The sequence below is a fragment of the Neomonachus schauinslandi genome, chromosome 10, assembly GCF_002201575.2.
Source record: "Neomonachus schauinslandi chromosome 10, ASM220157v2, whole genome shotgun sequence".
NCBI lineage: Eukaryota > Metazoa > Chordata > Mammalia > Carnivora > Phocidae > Neomonachus > Neomonachus schauinslandi.
Window position 1 is genome coordinate 116955544 of NC_058412.1, and position 16732 is coordinate 116972275.

Here is a 16732-nt window from a genome sequence, read left to right on the forward strand (position 1 = left end):
GGACCTCCTTCCAGTTTCTGGTGTTGATGTGGTACCCTTTCTCACAGAGCTGGGACAGGGAGCAAGAACCTCTGCTGACTAGAGCTGCCTGCTTGTGGTGGAGGTGTGAGGAACTGAGCTCCCATCTCTGGAAGTGTGCAAGTGGGATGCAGAGGTGTGGAGCCTGGTGGCTGAACTTTTCCTGATAATTCAGACCAAATCCTGATGGGGGCTGATGGAGCCCTGGGTCTTGGTCACAACTGCTGGTGAGACCCAGGTTCAAAACCCAGCTCTGTGTGAACTTGGGCAAGTCCTGTCTCCTTTTTGAGCCTCATTTTCCTTATCTGTCAAATGGGGGTAAGCGGATTAGAGACAGTGCCTGCATAGTGTTAGGAGTGTAGTAGATGCTTCATCAATGGTATGGATTCTTTTTAAAAAACAATGACAAAGCTCTCTGGATTTCCCTCCTCCTTGTCTTGGCTCACACCATTCCTTTTTTTTTTTTTTAAGATTTTATTTATTCATTTGAGACACAGAGATACAGAGAGAGAGAGAGCATGAGCAGTGGGAGAGGCAGAGGGAGAGGGAGAAGCAGACTCCCGGCTGAGCCAGGAGCCCGATGTGGGGCTCGATCCCAGGACCCCAGGATCATGACCTGAGCCGAAGGCAGACACTCAACCATCTGAGCCACCCAGGCGCCCCTACACCATTCCTTTTCTCCTTGCCTCTGCCTGTCAGGATGCACCCATCTCAGGGCCCAGCTGACATGCTCCTCCTCCCCCAAGTAGCGGTGACCCCTCCCCTTTCCAGTGCCCAGGACACCGCTTTTAGGACCTACATCACTTTCTCCCTCAGACTGTCTGAGCTGATGGGGTTCTCAGACCATCAGCACTGACTTCCATTGTACAGAGGAGCAAACCGAGGCTCACAGGCGGGGAGAGATGCTCCCCAGGCCACACAGCAGATCTGTTGGCAGAAACAGGCTCAGTCCTCCATCGCTGGTTCCAGCCCCATGCCCTGGGTACTCACCTGCATACGCTGCCTCTCCATCAGGGGCTCCTTGGGACAGGGCCGGGGACAGGGAGACTCAGGTTATGCTCTCAAATGCCCAGAACCTCATTTTGCCACGTGTCTTGAAGACACATCGCCCCCATCACCACTGAGGTTGGAGACAACGGGAGATCCTGGCAGATCCTGGCAGGGTCTGAGGAGATCAGAGAGACCCTGGGACCAGAGTCCACTGTGGGGGTGGGGGAGCTGGTGGCTGCCCCCACAGATGACTCACCTGGTTCCATGAGTTCTTGCAGCCAGATTTCTATCCCTCTTCCTCCCCGAAGCCCTTCCCCACTCTTGGCTCCAAACCATCTCCCCACCTGGGGCAGGGGGGCATGGGCAGGGAGCACAACACCTCCTTTGAGAAGTCTGCCCTGATTGCCTCAGGCTGGGTGAAATGCCTTCTCTGTGCCTCCCAAGCCTTTGCCCTCCCCAGCCTGCCCCACAGGACCCTGCAAGGTTGACCATCTTAGACTGTTACTTTGTAAGAAAGATCTCTACAGCCAGAAAGAGTTGAAATATTCTGGGAAGAACATAGCCTTGGGAGTCAGACAGGCCTGGGTTCAAATCCAGGTTCTGCCATGTGACCTTGGAAGGGTCACTGCCCTACACTGGGCCTTGGCTGCCTCCTTTGAGCAACGAGGACATGTGATGGGGAGGGGAGAGTCACCTGCTAGGATGCCCCCCAACCAGTGACAGCTGAGCACCAGGAATGTGGCTTGTCAAAATCGAGATGTACTGTAATCGTGTCAAACTCATTCTGGATTTCTAAGACCTAGCACAAAAGCAAATATAAGATACCTCATTAATCATTTTTATTACATGTTGAAATAATTTTTTTGATATCTTGGATTAAGTAAAATACATGATTAAAATTAATTTCATCTGTTTAAAAAAAATTTTTTTTTAACTTTTTAAATGTGGCTACTAGAAAATGGCAATTTCCATGTGTGCCTCCCAACCCTGGCTTGCGTTCTGGTTCTGTTGGACAGCGTCCTCTAGAGGACCGTTACTGGGATGGGGGGGACGGGTCGTCCCTCAAGTGTGTTTGGGAGTTAGAGGGCCTGGTCAAGGACTCAGGACCTGGGGCTTGACCTTGCTGTCCCCTAGCTGCTGTGTAACCCCAGGCCACACACCGCCCCCTCTGAGCCTTGCTTGCATCAGTAAAAAGAACCGACGGGCCAGGATTGGGTTTTCAGTTTGGGGGTGCCCATGGGCAGGGGAGGCTGAGCTAGGGTAGATGGAGGCTTGGCCTCTCTCCAGGTCCCCCGATGGAGTCCCCACCCAAGGACAGCCCATCTCTGCCCTTCGTGCCACCCATGAGACCCCCACTACCTGTTGGCAGACATGCTTCCTCCACACATACACACATCTCTAGGTGGGGGAGAAGCAGGGGCGGAGTCAGACAGGCCTGGCTTCGAGGGCTGGCTCCACCCTTCCTAGTCTGTGACCCAAGCAGCCTGTGGACCTCCTTTCCCCTGGTGCAGGAGGGAAAATGGCGAGCACTTTCTGATTTCTGTGGCTCAGCAATGGCACCTGGAGAAGGTCACAACTGTGTCCCTTTCGCTGACCCATAGCCAGCTAGGTCCCACTGCTGGCTGCTTTGGATCCAACTCTCCTCCTGCCCTCTTTGCAAAGGCCACTGGGTCTGGATCAAGGCCAAATCCAGCCGTCCCAGGACAAGGCGCCAAGCGCTCATTGTGATCCCCTCTGAACCCTCCTGGTGGCTCAGGGCCTCTATGGCCCCCGCAGGCCTGCTTGAGCCGGCAGGTTGGCATCAGGGAAGGTGAGGGGGGCGCAGCCTGGCCCAGGACACTCAGGGTGGGAACCTCTTGGCTCTGGATGATGCTCCACCACTGCCCAGTCTTATCTGTTCATTCGTTCACTCAACGAGTATTTTTTGAGCACCTCCTAGCTGCCAGGTACTGTTCTAGGAGCTGGGGATATATCAATGGATAAAACAGGCACAGTACCCCCTTTGGGAGAGCAGACAATAAACATAAAACAAGTGTATTCGCAGTGCTGTCCAGTACAGTAACCATTACGCACAAGTGGCTATTTGTTTAAATTTAAATGAGTTAAAATGAAAAATTTAAAATTCAGTTCCTCATTCACACTAGGCACATTTCAAGTGCTCGGTAGACATACGTGGCTGGTAGTTTCTGGATTAGCTCAGATATAGAAAATTTTTCCTCATTGCAGAAGGCCTGTCAGACGGCACCAATAATGTATTGGAAGGGAAGAGTGATTTGAAGCACTGGTTTTGGGTGAGAGATGCAATTTAAATGAGGTGGTTAGGGTACGCCTCCTTGAGGAGGTGATATCTGAGCGGAGTCCTGAAGCAGAGGAGGTTGGGAGCTATGTGGGAATCTGGGGGCGGGAGGAGAGTGTTCCAGGCAGAGGGAATACCAAGCAAGTGCAAAGGTCCTGAGGTAGGATCTCAACTGGAATGTTCAGAGGACAGCAAGGAGGCCATTGTGGCGGGAACGGAATAAGCAGGGGGAAAGCAGAAGCTAGTGCCGGAGGGGACAGGCCCAAACATGGAAGGCCTTCCCTTTCATGGTAAAGGCTTGGCTTTTGCCCTCAGTAAGAAGACACGGCAGGACAGTTTTGAGGAAAGAAGGAGTCGGGATTGGTTTGTATTCTGCCAAGATAACTCTGGCCAACCAGTTGCAAATATATTGTCGGGGAGGACAGGTGGCCACAGGGAGGCCAGTGAGGAGGCTGCTGTGTCATTACGGGCCGGAGGCTGGCCCAGCGCGGGGGCAGTGGGGGCGGCGGCGGGGTTCTGGAGACGCTCAGGAGGCAGCATCCACGGGGCTCCCTGCAGACTGAATGTGGGCTATAAGAGAGGGTGAGGGGGGTCAAGGGGCCTGGGCACCCGGCAGGCAAAGGCAGGCGTGGGAATAAGGACAGTCCCGACTTTCAGATCGACTGCACGTGAAGGCCCGTCACACCTCAGGGGGCACATGTTCAGTAACTCAAACAGCCATTCTTATTAAACAGGCTTTGTTTATGGGACAGCGGCCGGTCCTTCCCAACCTCACCGAATGTGGGAAGCCTCCAGGAAGCGTCTCACGAACCTTTAACCTCAGGGATTAGGGACCTTGCTAGCTTTCTCTTAGCCCAGAAACCAGTTCCTGGAGTCAAGCTCCACATGGAAACCTGTGGTGTAGAGCAGAAAAAGCAGAAGCTTCCAGATGGAGGTGTTTGTCAATCCTGATGCTCCCAAAGCCCTCAGAATCCTGGGGAGGGGCAGGAGGCAAGTGGCCCCAGAGCCGGACGCCTACCTCCCAGCCCAGGCCTCCCCGTTCCTCCTGCCCCACGCTGCGCAGGCACGCGGACATACAGGAGGGACCCCTGGGGCTGTGGGGTGGCACGTCTGCCGCGGCGGGGGGGGGGGGGGGGCGGTGGGAGGGGCCAGCTGGGTGAAGAGAGACCAAGGATAGAACGTTCCAGCCACTGGGCACAGGGCAAAAGTGAGGGGAAAGCGAGGCATGCGTACAGGACAGAGAGGAGACCAGGGGGCAGTGGGCGGGCCCCGAACCCCAACCTGGTGGGCTTTATCCCAAGTGCAGTGTGGGGAGCCAGGGCAGGTTCTGAGCAGGGGGTTGGCCTGGCCCGACTTGGTTTTACAAGGACTGCGGCACTGGGTGCTGTGTTCTGGGCTTGGGAATAACCTGGGAGGGAGACCGGTGGGGGTGACTAGAAAAATCTGGAAGACTTGATGAAAACGGCAGCTTCCTCCCTGGCCTCCAGGGCCTCCGTGCTCACGCCTTCCAACCCAGCCCTCGTCTGATCCCTCACTGCCCTGGGTGGGTCTCCCGTGGCGCCCACGGACTCCGGGAGAGAGACCCAGCTCGTGTGGGGCCCTCAGGGCCCTGGACCTGCCCCGTCGTCCCCATGTCTTGCCCTCTGCTGTCGCACACCCCTTGCCTGGCCTCACTGAGCTCCTCTGGAGGCCCCACCTGAAGCCAGGCCATCCCCCCTGCCCCCCTCAGCTGCTCCCACTCTCTCCACCTCTCCTGGACCCGCCAGCCCTGCGCCCATGGGCCCTGCAGTTTCCTGAGCCCCGGCCACTCCTCCCCGCTTTCTCCACACAGCCCTGTTCACAGAGACGCCCCACGACATGACGGCACGGACGGGCGAGGACGTGGAGATGGCCTGCTCCTTTCGTGGTAGCGGCTCCCCCTCCTACTCGCTGGAGATCCAGTGGTGGTACGTGCGGAGCCACAGGGACTGGACCGAAAAGCAGGCGTGGGCCTCGAACCAGGTACCTCCCTGGGGAGACCCCCGAGCTGGGCTGGGACCACCCTGGCCCCTGGGGGTACGGACGTTTCTCCACCCTCCGAGGAGGAGGCAGAGCTAGGCTGAACCCTTGGGATGGCCAAGTCCCTCCCGTCACTGTACAGGTGGGGAAACTGAGGCCAGGGGTTCCGGGCAAGGCGGGCAACCCAGTCACTACACACGCACTCACTGGAGCAGCTACCGTTGGTGCCCTGCACACACCTGCTACTAGCCCCAAGGCCAACTGCCAACTCCACCTCAGAGATTTCTCTGGGTGATAGCCCGCTGGCTGGCAAGGCAGCCCAGCCGTGACGGACAGAACTGGAGGACACGTCCCCCAGCGGCCTCGCCCACAGCTGGGGTGACGGGACAGCTCCCCATTCTCTCCCTCGGGGCCCCACCGCCCGCAGTGGTCGCCAGCTGGATAACAGGCACACTACTGACTTCCTCCCGCCCACTCCCCTCCTGATGTCCCCTGGGATCCCCTCCCAGGGAGGCTAATTGCACTTGAACCTTTGTCTCAAGGTCGGCTTCATGGGGAACCCAAACGAGGTCACTTCTGTTCTTACACTGGGGTAAATGCAAATAATAGACGAACACATGCCTATCTGCCCGCCCATTCACGTATGAACACGTACATTCACACACCTGCATGTGCACACACGGGCGTGCTCGCACGTTCTTGCGTGTTCATGAAATAGCCTCTAACACGTTCACAGATACATAGTAAAGATTTTATTTATGTATGTATTTATTAGAGAGAGTGCACACAAGCAGGGGGAGTGGCAGGCAGAGGGAGAGGCCGGCTCCCCGCTGAGCAGGGAGCCCGATATGGGGCTCAGTCCCAGGACCCAGAGATCATGACATGAGCCGAAGGCAGAGGCTTAACCCACTGAACCACCCAGGCGCCCCTCACAAATGCATATTAAATTCTGTCTTGCTCCTGGGGATGTCGACTCTCCAATACTTGCAGCCTGCCTCACAGGGCTCAGAGGACTCTGGGGGGTCAGAGGAAGCCCCGAGGCAGAGACCTGCAGATTTCTTGCAGTTGGCAGCATCAGGGGTCAGCCTGCAGGGAATAGTACGTGGGCAGGACTCTGACAGGATTTGCCACACACGATCACGGGTGTGATACACCTGAAAACGCAAACACGTTCGCAGACGGAGACCCAAGTGTGGAGACAGACATTCCAACAGGCACAGCAGGCAGACTCCGCCACCCCCGTATATCCCCAAATACCCACATATCTAAGTGCACAGCACGTGCCGCTTTACAGGGACCCCCTTCATTGTCCTTGGCTCTGACTCACCACCCCCACCCCCACCCCGAGGGGACACGGAGCCGAGGGATGCCCAACTCCGGACCCCGGAGCATCACTTGTCGCAGCTACTATCTTAGTTATTGTCCATACTCCCACCCCATGATGCTAACGCCTTGTCTCTGCTCTCTCTGCCTCTCCCGCTCCCTCCCGACAGCTAAAAGCATCTCAGCAGGAAGACACAGGGAAGGACGCCACCAAAATAAGTGTGAGTTTTGGTAATGACTTCTTGCAAGGGCTCTAATGGAGGACACAGCTGTAATTTAAAAAAAAAAAAAAAGGGTCCAGTTCAGCTGGGAGCTTGGGCATGAAGATGGAGGAGAAGAAACAAGAAATGGGGAAAAAAATCGGCCTCATTCTGTTTTTAAAAGATGCAGATTTTTCAAGTTCATTGAATGACAGGCATAAAAAATGACAGGGGAGAGAAGACGCATTCTCTCCTGTCAGGGCCAAGGCTGCGTGTGGCCCGGGTGCTTTGTGGCTGTCTCAGCAGCATTTTTAATTTGGGGAACCAATAGGGTCTAATGGGACTAAGCTGGCTTTTTTCGGCCCATCATGACTGATGGTGGTGGCATGTCAGGGTCACTTGGGTCATGTGGCTCCCGGGGCTGAGGTGAGGCGGGGAAACTACAGCTGAAGGATTTCAGGACTGGTCCGGTCTTCTTCTGCAAGGACTCGTTTTATCATTGCTACAAGTCTGTAGGGAACGGCCAAGCATTCACCCATTTTATAGGTAGGGCAACTGAGGCTTAGAGGGGTCAAAGATCTGCTGGAGGCCATGACGTGGCTGAGCTCCCTGTCTTCAGGGCTTGAGCTCCTTGTCTCCAGACTCTTCTGGGGCCTCTGTGAGGACCCAGGGGACTCAGGGAGTGCCAGTTTTTTGCGGAGGAGGGCTGGATCGGTGCGGGGGGCATCGGGTCAGCCTGGCAGGAAGCTAGTAAGTCCACTAGCAACATCAGAAATGCAGGTGCCCACAGGGGTATGAGTGTGTATGTGGGGAGAGTGACCTCCAGATTCACTCTTTTCTGCTGATTCTTCCACAACTTTTCAAGGGTTTGTGATGGAGCTCCAGACCCCAAGGCCAACGAGACACAGATGCTCAGAAGAGCCTGGCCCCAGAGCAGAAGTCACAGTGCAAAGAGCGGGCACCAGCAGGCATGGGGGGTGCCATGCTGGGCAGTGAAGGTGGGGGAGAGGAGGCAGAGAGGCCAGGGAGGAGGCTCCCGCAACCACCCTAACAGGAGGTGGGCAGATTAGAGAACGAGGGCCTTTAAAGCAACATTTGTGCAGTCTGCCCAAGGCCCTTCCCAGCCAGGGTCTGGAAATTCAAGCCGCTTCCAGATTAGGGCAGCTGCAGCTCCCCTACACCCCTGCCCCTCACCTTTACCCTCTGCCAAGGGCACATCCATGTGCAATGCCCCATTCCTTGTCCAAACACCCACCACTTAAACCTGGGTAGGTAGAGATCTGTGAATATATTTATATACCTGCAACTCTCCTATGATTTTGTTTGGGGTTTAAGGAGTGTCTCAGGCAAAGGGAAGAATAATCTAATTGACTTAGAGGATTAGAATTCGAGGCTGCTAGGCCCCACGTGAGGGGAATGCGAAGATGCTAATTAGTTAAAATAAATGTGCTCAGTATGATTGTGCAATCACTCCCCACCCCCAGCCCCTGAAATTCCTGCACCAGCCGGGGCTCCGGGGGTCTGGTGAGGAAACTCTCACACAGGCAGCGACTACCTCCTTGTCCAGACAGCGTCACACACACTTCAGTTCTTAAATACACAGACGCGGAGTTAGCCGACACCTGGAAACAGATGCACAGCCCGGTTTCCCGCAGGCTAGAAGGCTCAAACTTTTCTCCATGGCCTTCAAGGCTCTGCTCAACTCATTCTGGTCACCCTCTGGGCTGTCTCATCTTGCTTGGCCTGGCTCCCTCTCTCCTCCCAACTCTGGCTGCTTTTCCACCTTCCCATTCCTGCCCACCTCCTGGCCTTTGCATGGGCCAGTTCCTCTGCCCAGAAAACTGTTTCTCTCTCTTCCTTCAGAGCTCAGCTTAGGACGCCTCCCTTGACCCCGTGGCTCAGCCGGCACCCATTTCTATGCTGGCTGCATTTCCACGTGCAATCATCCGTGTGTGTATTTGTTTCATATCCGTCCCCCCAACCCCCCCGACTCAGTGGGGCTGGCACTGTGCCTGCCCGATGAGCTGTTACATTTCCAGAGCCTAGCACAGCACCTGGCACCTATAAATAATTGAATGACTATCACACACCCAGGCCAACAGTGGTATAAACCCAGACACAGATTTTGGTACACGGACATGCCGACATGCTGTGCATCCGTGCCTGTCTGTGTATGTGTGCCGGTGGATGAAGGCACAGGGTGGCTCGCGGGGGGCCACGGAGCCTAGAACCCAGGCTCTGTATCTGTAGGAGCCAACTGAGCCAGGCAGGAATTCGGCCCCGTAGCTCCGTATCTTCTAAAAGTCCTGATGGGCAGCTCTTGATTTTTAACTGTCAGGACCTACTTTGAAAAACTCTGTGGGAGCTGAGCATGTGTCGTGTGCTGGCGGGATGGTGTGGGTGCTATGGGACCCCAGGGTCTAGGGGCTTCCTGGAGCCTGGGGCAGGAGGGCTCCTTGTGACCTGTTGGGGCTGCCATGGTAACCCTGGGAAGGATCCGAGTAGGCAGTGCTGAGGACACAGTGGGGCCCGGAACCTCGAATCCCTGAGCCAAAACACCTTGTAAGCTGGGAAGTCCTAGAGATCGGCCATGTGAATGACAGGGGTTACTAGAGTGAAAACTTTTCATGAATTTGTGAGTCACAAGACTCCTATTCCCAGCAGGAGCATGAAACGGGGCCCAGCTTCTCTGCAGGGAACAGATGAGGGAACGAAAGAGCTCAGCATCTTGTAGGGAGATCGGTTATGTAGTAGGACAGGTATCTGTGATAAAATAATAATAATAATAATAATAATAATAACAGTAATAATGCAGCTAACATTTATTGAGTGCCTGCCATATGCCAGGAACCATGATGAGCAAACTTTACATGAATTATCTCATTTCACTTGGGACCTAGGGAAGGATCCTGGCCTAAAAACATCTCCCTTGGTAGCTTGCATGTGCTGAGGATTTCACCTTCGGGGCCTCATTTCTGTGGCTCGGGCAGATTCTTTTTCCTATTAGCTGTTTTCAAGTTCTCGACGTTTTTCTTTGGATCTAACTGAAGTTCTTCGTTTTCGAGTTTAGGTGAATTTCCCCTTAACCAGTTTTGCAAGCAGCGTTGACTCTCACCTTCTTAATTTTAAAGCAAGCTGAAATCCATCCCCACCCCCATCCCCAGACCTTCTTTACCTGCGTTCATCATGTTAACTGCTTTAGTGGGAAAGAGTCCTGGGCCACCCAAGTCCCCAGATGCATGTGGCCCAGGGCTCTGGCCCGCTCATCCTAAAGCCTGTATGCCTCCCAGCCAAGCCCCCCAAAGCTACGTACAGCCCTGAAGAGTCCTCAGGAAGCATCAGCAGCCCCGCTCTGGGATCTCTGTGAAATCCCCATGAATGGTTATAAGATGATCCCATTTGTTACATCAGCCAAGCCCCTGCCAACCCTGCCCAACTGCCCCATGTGTGTGGTGCATGTGTGGACACTCGGTGTTTTTGATGGAAGGCTAGGATGGCTGGAGCAGTGCATGAGGTCTGCATCCTTCACAAAGAAGTAACAGGCCAAGTGGTGGCTCATGGTTCACTATGGTTTTTATTTTCTGCTCTGGATGTTTCTCTCTTAAAATTCTGGTCCACAATATACACAAGGCATGAAATTCTGAGCTCCTCCAGGGAGGTGAGAGTCACATGGAGCCAAAAATCACTCCATCTATCTCAGGAATGCCTAAAACATCCTAGCGTGGTCAGGGACCTCGACCCCAGTGCTCCCAGGCCAGTGTGGGAGATGGATGTTGACCATGATCATCACCCCATCATCACCCATGATAAAAAGTAAAATGACAACTATGACCATCAAAATAAGGAGAGCTGCCTGGGGGGTCTGAGCCAGTAACAGAGGACCTGGGTCTGGAGGGCTTCTTGGAGGAGGTGCTATTTAAAGTAAGCACTCGGGGCTCAGGTCATGATCCTGGAGTCCCGGGATCGAGTCCCGCATCGGGCTCCCTGCTTCTCCCTCTGACCCTCCCCCCTCTCGTGCTCTCTGTCTCTCATTCTCTCTGTCTCAAATAAATAAATAAAATCTTTAAAAAAAAAAATAAAGTAAGCACTGAAGTATAGAAGCGTTGACTAGGAGCGGGGAATCTTGGCTGGGTGTGTGTGTTGGAGGAACTGCAGGAGGCTGGTGTGGCCAAGGGGCAGGTATGGGGAAGAGGCCCCGAAGGGCTCGGTCAGCCCCTGCTAGGAGCCATCAAAGGAAGGGCCCTGAGTTGGGGGCATTGTGTAGACATCTGTCTGGCTGTCATGGAGAACAGATCGGAAGGGGCCACAGTGGCTTTGGGGAGACTGGGAGGAGGCTGGGACGATGACCAGATGGGAGAAGCTGGGGCCCTAGTCAGTGCAAGGTGGCTGGACTCTGGAGGAAAGGGAAGGGGTCCAGTGATGTTCAGAAGGAAGATCTGTGGAATTCTGGAATTGATTGTGCTGGAGTGCGCGAGGAGCAAGGGCGGTGATGACTTGGAGGGGGTCTGGCTGGGGTCCAGATTCAGAAGGACTCCACGGGGGGTTGATGGTGAAAGTGTCTGGGTGCTGGTGATGGAGGCCTAGGAGTGGCAGAGCTCAGAGCAGGCCCTGGCCTGGGGCAGGGACCACCTGACCCCTGCTCCCCATCCCAGCGCCTTCCCGGAGCCACCCTGTCCCTCGCGGGCTCAGCCACGAGTCAGCATGTAGGAGAGAGGTCTGGCACTGCGGACGCACATCAGCATCACTCATTCTTCCCGGCCTGGCTCTGGAGACAGACCCCAGCCTTGAGGGCCCTGGGGTGCCCCTGCCATGTCCAGAAAGGCCCGGGCCATGGGTGAGCAGGGAGGAGGCTGAGCTTGGTCATGGCACAGACTCACCGTGTTTCTTTCAGCATAATTAGGTGCTTAATTGCACTGCTAAGGCCTGTCGATGCCTGTGCCGAGGTGATTATGATTTACAGCCAGGCTGCGGCGCGGGGTCTCCTCTCCTTCTGGCCTCTCCGGGCTCGCTGGACGGCTGGGCCATAGCGTTTTCTGCCGTTTGTGAATGAGGAAGTCCAAGAGGCTGCTGCCTCCAGCCCCAGAAGCTGGGCTAGGATGTTGGGCCCCTCCCATAGGTATGCCTCTGAGGATGGGCTGGGCTCCCCGCAGACAAGGAAGGCTGGGGACCTAGGGAAGGAGGTAGGAGGGGGTGAAAAGGTAGCCCTGTGGTTTACTGGTCATGGGAGGCTCGCCAGATGTGTCTGTCCCCAGCTGGGCGGCCGTGAGCCCATCACTTTACCTCTCCGAGCCTCAGTTTCCTGACCCTTACAAAGGGTATCCTGGCAGGGCCTATATCTCGGGGTTATTGCAGGGCTTAAACAAGATGTATGAGGCTTTTAGCACATCACCTCGCAGTGATCGAGTGCTCTATAGACACTGGCCGTTCTTACTGCTGTTGGGGGTTTATTTGCCTTCTCTGGATGACGCTTCAAGGGGTAGACACCAGGGCCGGAGAGAGCGGTGTCTCATGCATGAGTCTCCCCAAGGTGCTGGGTTCGGTGTGGGGTCTGGTTGCCCGTGAGTCCACGCAGCATTGCTGGGGTCTGGCCGGTTCACAGCTGTGACCCCAGCACCCAGCTCAGAGCGGGCGCCTGCTGAATGTCCGCCAGATGCATGAGGAGTCCGTCCCAAGAGCCTGGGCGCTGGTGACTGGTCCAGGTCAGACCCAGCCTCCCAGCACCCTCCCTGACTCCCTCCTCTCCTCTCCGAGGGGAAGGGCTCTTCTTCTGAAGGCCACCGTGTCTGCTGACAGAGGGGGGCGACAGGGTCAGGGGGGTGGGGGTGGGGGGCGCAGACTGCTTGCGGAGGGCCGGTCCAGGCCTCGCCTGGGGTCTGGGGGTGGGAGGGGTGGGCTGTGTCTGGTGCTCCCTCCCTAGGAGCGGCTGCTCCCAGCGCTTCGCATTATTACTCCATTAGCGCCTTGTAGGGTTGACAAATGAAGGATAATTAATATCCGTGAGGGAAACAGATGTTGAGGTAATTCGCTCCCCGCTGTGCATTTGCAACAGCATCTCCTAAGTCGCCCGAGAGCATGGCAGGGCCACAGGGCCTCCCTGTGCCCTTGGTCAGAGGTGATGGAGTCAGCGGGACCTGTGGCCTCCAGCTGGGCCCAGCCCAGAGCTGGGCAGGGAAGGCTGGCTCTCAGCCCCACACCAAGAGGGGCGGCTGGGAGAGCTTCCCGCTGCTTCCTACCGGGAGCTCTCCCTGTGTCCCCCCTCGTGCCTCCTGCTCTACCAGAAGTCCACGTTTTCCTTCTTTGTGGGGGTGATGGCCAGCTGGAAGGCTCAGACGGGCCAGGCTCCTTGCTGTTGCCCACCCACTTCTCCTCTTCCCTTCTGGAGCCTGGGACGCGCCCCCCTCTCGCCCTGTCAGCACTGGGTGACCATGGATGGACCGGTCGCGCCATTTGGAGGGGTAGCGTGCATGCAGTCAGGCCTGGGTTTAGTTTCTAGCTCTGCCCTTTGCTGACTCACTGCCCACGGGAAGCCCCTTCTCTTTCTGAGACTTCATTTCCCCATCTGTAAAGTGGGTATAGACGTGTGTATGTGCCCTCAAATTAGAAAGCACGATATCTCCACTTCACTTGAAAAAAGAAGGACCTAGAGCGAGTCCACTCATTCAACGAATGTTGTCATTGTCGTTTACAGGGCACAAGGCCCTGGATGGTCACTGAGATGAACAAAATGGGTATCATCCTTGCCCTCATGGTGTTTACAGTTTGGCCAGGGAGAGAAACAAAAATCAAGTCAACAGACAAATAAATGGTTCTCAAACTGTAATGACTGCTATGAAGAAGATAAACAGGGGGTTGTGATGGAGGGCTTCTTGGAGGAGGTGATGTTGAAAATGAATGGGAGTCGAAGAGAGGCGGGGAACAGCACTGGAGCAGAGAGACCAGCATGTGCAAAGGCCGTGAGGTCAGAAAGTGCTTGGCACTTGGTGGAGATGAAGGGGACCCGGAGGCCCGAGCAGGTCAGTGAGATATTGTAAGTCATGTGTGCACGTGCCCAGCATAGGCTCAGGCATGTCTGCAGTGAACGCACCCCCATGGTCCTTTTTCGCATCCCGGCCTCCTCACGGCAAGGGTGACCAGCAGGGGCCACCCCTCCGAGTGCCAGGGCTTGTGGCAAGAATGCGACAGCTGGTTTTCTATGCCCTGCCCCCCACTCCGGGGCGGGGAAAGGGGCCAGGAGGGCTCAGGGCTGGGGCTGCGGGGCTGACACCCACTCGGCTCCAGCCTGGGCCTGGCCAGCCTGCAGTAATGCCAAGTGGTGACTGGTGGTGAGGTCAGTGACACGGGGCTGGGGACTGATCTCCCCGTTCTGTCTGGGCAGGGTGAGAGCTGCAGGAGGCAGGGCAGGGCTCCTTTGAGCTGCAAGTAAGAAGGGGCCAGGGAAGGATGGAAGCCCCTCCCCACCTCTCCTCTCCAGGCCCGCGTCCCCCCTTCCCACTTTCTAATTTCCTACGTTGAAATGTGGACTCACAGGAAGTTACAACGATAGATCCTAGGGTCCCCTGTGCCCTTCCCCGGGCTTCCCCAGTGAAATACCTTATAAAACTGGCCAACTGCTTTTTCTCTTCTCATTGGAAAAAAAAATTTAGTAGCATTATAGTCACCACAGGTTTACTCATAAGAGCTCTGATCTGGAAACTACCCACATGCCCATCAACAGGTGGCTAGAGGAAGATTTTGGGGTGTTTCTCTGGATGCAATACTGCTCAGCAGTGAACAACCACAGAGCTTAGAGCAAACAACACAGAGCAGCCTCACTGATATTCCCTTGCGGGAAAGCGGCCACACACACAAGAGTCCAAGAACAGACCAAACTAATCTAGGGTGACAAAAGTCAGGGTAGGTGGGGGTGTTGATGAGGAAGGGCCACAAGGGTGGGCTCCAGAGGGTTCTAAGTGTCCCCTGCTTTGCTCTGGGCGGTGGTCACACAGGTGCACACAAATACAGTTTCGTGAAACTGTATGCACTTTACTGCCTACAAGGTTTATTTCAATTTTAAAATAAAAATTTAAAAACCGAATCGAATAAAGAAGCAAAGAGCCAAATTACAAAGACAACTAGTACAGACACTCTTGCTCCCTGCAACAGGTGTGAAGTTATTAGTATCCTGATGTATTTGCCGTCAGCCTTCTTTTTTGTTGGTTTGTGTGTTTGAGGAAATAGGACCTTTCACACGAAGCTGAGGCTTGACTTTGCCGTGTCTCCCGGGTCCCTGGCCCCGCCCTGGGCTCCAGCCTGGACACAACCACTGCTCTGGGGCCCCTGCATTCCCTCCAGTCTGTTTTCACACTTGCACACACCTGTCTCCAAAGCCAGGACCGAGTGTTTTTATGCGTTTGTTTACAGAAACGGCCTGGCCCCGAGGGCTCTGCAGTGAGATCTTCTCCCTCCCCGCGTGTCTCGGAGCCCAGCTCTAGCTCAGGCTTTTTAACTGCTGGGCAGTATCCCATCCAACTGACTACTGCCTACTTATTTGTGCTGTTGATGGACACTGAAGTGGGTTCTGCTTTTTTGCTATTTGACTCACTTTCCCGCAAGCCTCCCAGTGCCCTCGTGGGAGTGGTCTCTGGGGCCCCGGTCTCCGGGTGGGCTCCCAGAACCAGCGCTCTCCATCTTCCCAGCTGCTGCCTGATGGCCAGGTCACGGTCTCTCTGTCCCCCTCCCCAGGTGGTCAAGGTGGTGGGCAGCAACATCTCCCACAAACTGCGTCTGTCAAGGGTGAAGCCCACGGACGAAGGCACCTACGAGTGCCGTGTCATCGACTTCAGTGACGGCAAGGCCCGGCACCACAAGGTCAAGGCCTACCTTCGGGTGCAGCCCGGAGAGAACTCGGTCCTGCACCTGCCCGAAGCCCCGCCCGCCGCGCCCGCCCCGCCCCCCCCAAAGCCGGGCAAGGAGCTGCGGAAGCGTTCAGTGGACGAGGAGGCTTGCAGCCTCTAGACTGATGCCTACCCGGCCACCCACCCGCCCCGCGCCCCTACAGCTGTACAGAGTGCATGAGGAGCCGCTGGACCGCTGGGGACGGGACTGCCTGGGTCCAGCCGCCTCCCCATCCCCAAGACTGCCTGTGGCCACCACGTCGGCCCTCTGCCCGCCACTCCCTTGCTCAGCATGTAAGCCCTGCCCAACCCTTCCTTTTCAGACCCCTGCGGTGACCTGGCTCGGAGAAGGTGGCCCCGGGCACCAAGGGGACGACCACCCCAAATGCTGGGGCGGGCACCGTGCCGGGGCCAGGCTGCCTCTCTGTCACCAGCTTCAGTGGAGTCCAGTGTTTTGCTTTGCTTGCTTGTCCCCCATCCTGTCCCGAGCCGGGGCCTCCCAGCCTTACTCTCCCTCCTTCCCCATCATCCCCCACTTGAACCTGGGGGTGTGGACTGTGACCCCTCCCTGAATTTGGACTGGAATCTTCTGAGCCCTGGCGAAGAACTGGAGCACAGAGCCCCCAGGACAGCTTTGCTCTGAGCCCGTGGCCCGTGAGCAGGGTCACTCACAGGGGTCCTGGGAGGAGAGGGAGACACCCCATTGCCTCCTGGGGCGTTGTCCTTCATGTTCAGCTTCCTTATACATAAGAAACAGCTCCCTGTCCCACTCTCCGCAGAGGTGGGGGGACCAGGAATCTGCTCTTTCACATGGCAAGTCCGAAGGAGGGCCTTTCCCCTCTGACCCAGTGGCCCTATGCAGAGTTTTGCACCAGCAGGACCCCTTCCAGGGTCTTCGAGGCTCTCCCAGGAGCCCCCCTCTGCCAGCTCCCAATGTCCCAGCCCCCTCCGGGGCCCATGCCATGCCCACCCAAGGGCCTGGGGCTGTTGGGAGCCAAAGGCCCCCCCATACCAATCCCCTCACAATTCCCGAT

At 56.0% G+C, this 16732-nt stretch overlaps 1 protein-coding gene across 1 annotated transcript in view; it reads left to right on the forward strand.

Annotated features, from left to right (window-relative positions):
- The window catches only part of VSTM2L (V-set and transmembrane domain containing 2 like), a 34637-nt gene extending 18529 nt beyond the window's left edge, over window positions 1-16108 (forward strand). Inside the window, exons 2-4 of the mRNA XM_021689248.1 lie at window positions 5136-5305; window positions 6796-6846; window positions 15547-16108. Of these exons, the coding sequence (XP_021544923.1) occupies window positions 5136-5305; window positions 6796-6846; window positions 15547-15819 (494 nt within the window). The 3' untranslated portion in view covers window positions 15820-16108. The remainder of the gene's footprint in view (window positions 1-5135; window positions 5306-6795; window positions 6847-15546) is intronic.
- The last annotated feature ends 624 nt before the right edge of the window (window positions 16109-16732 follow it).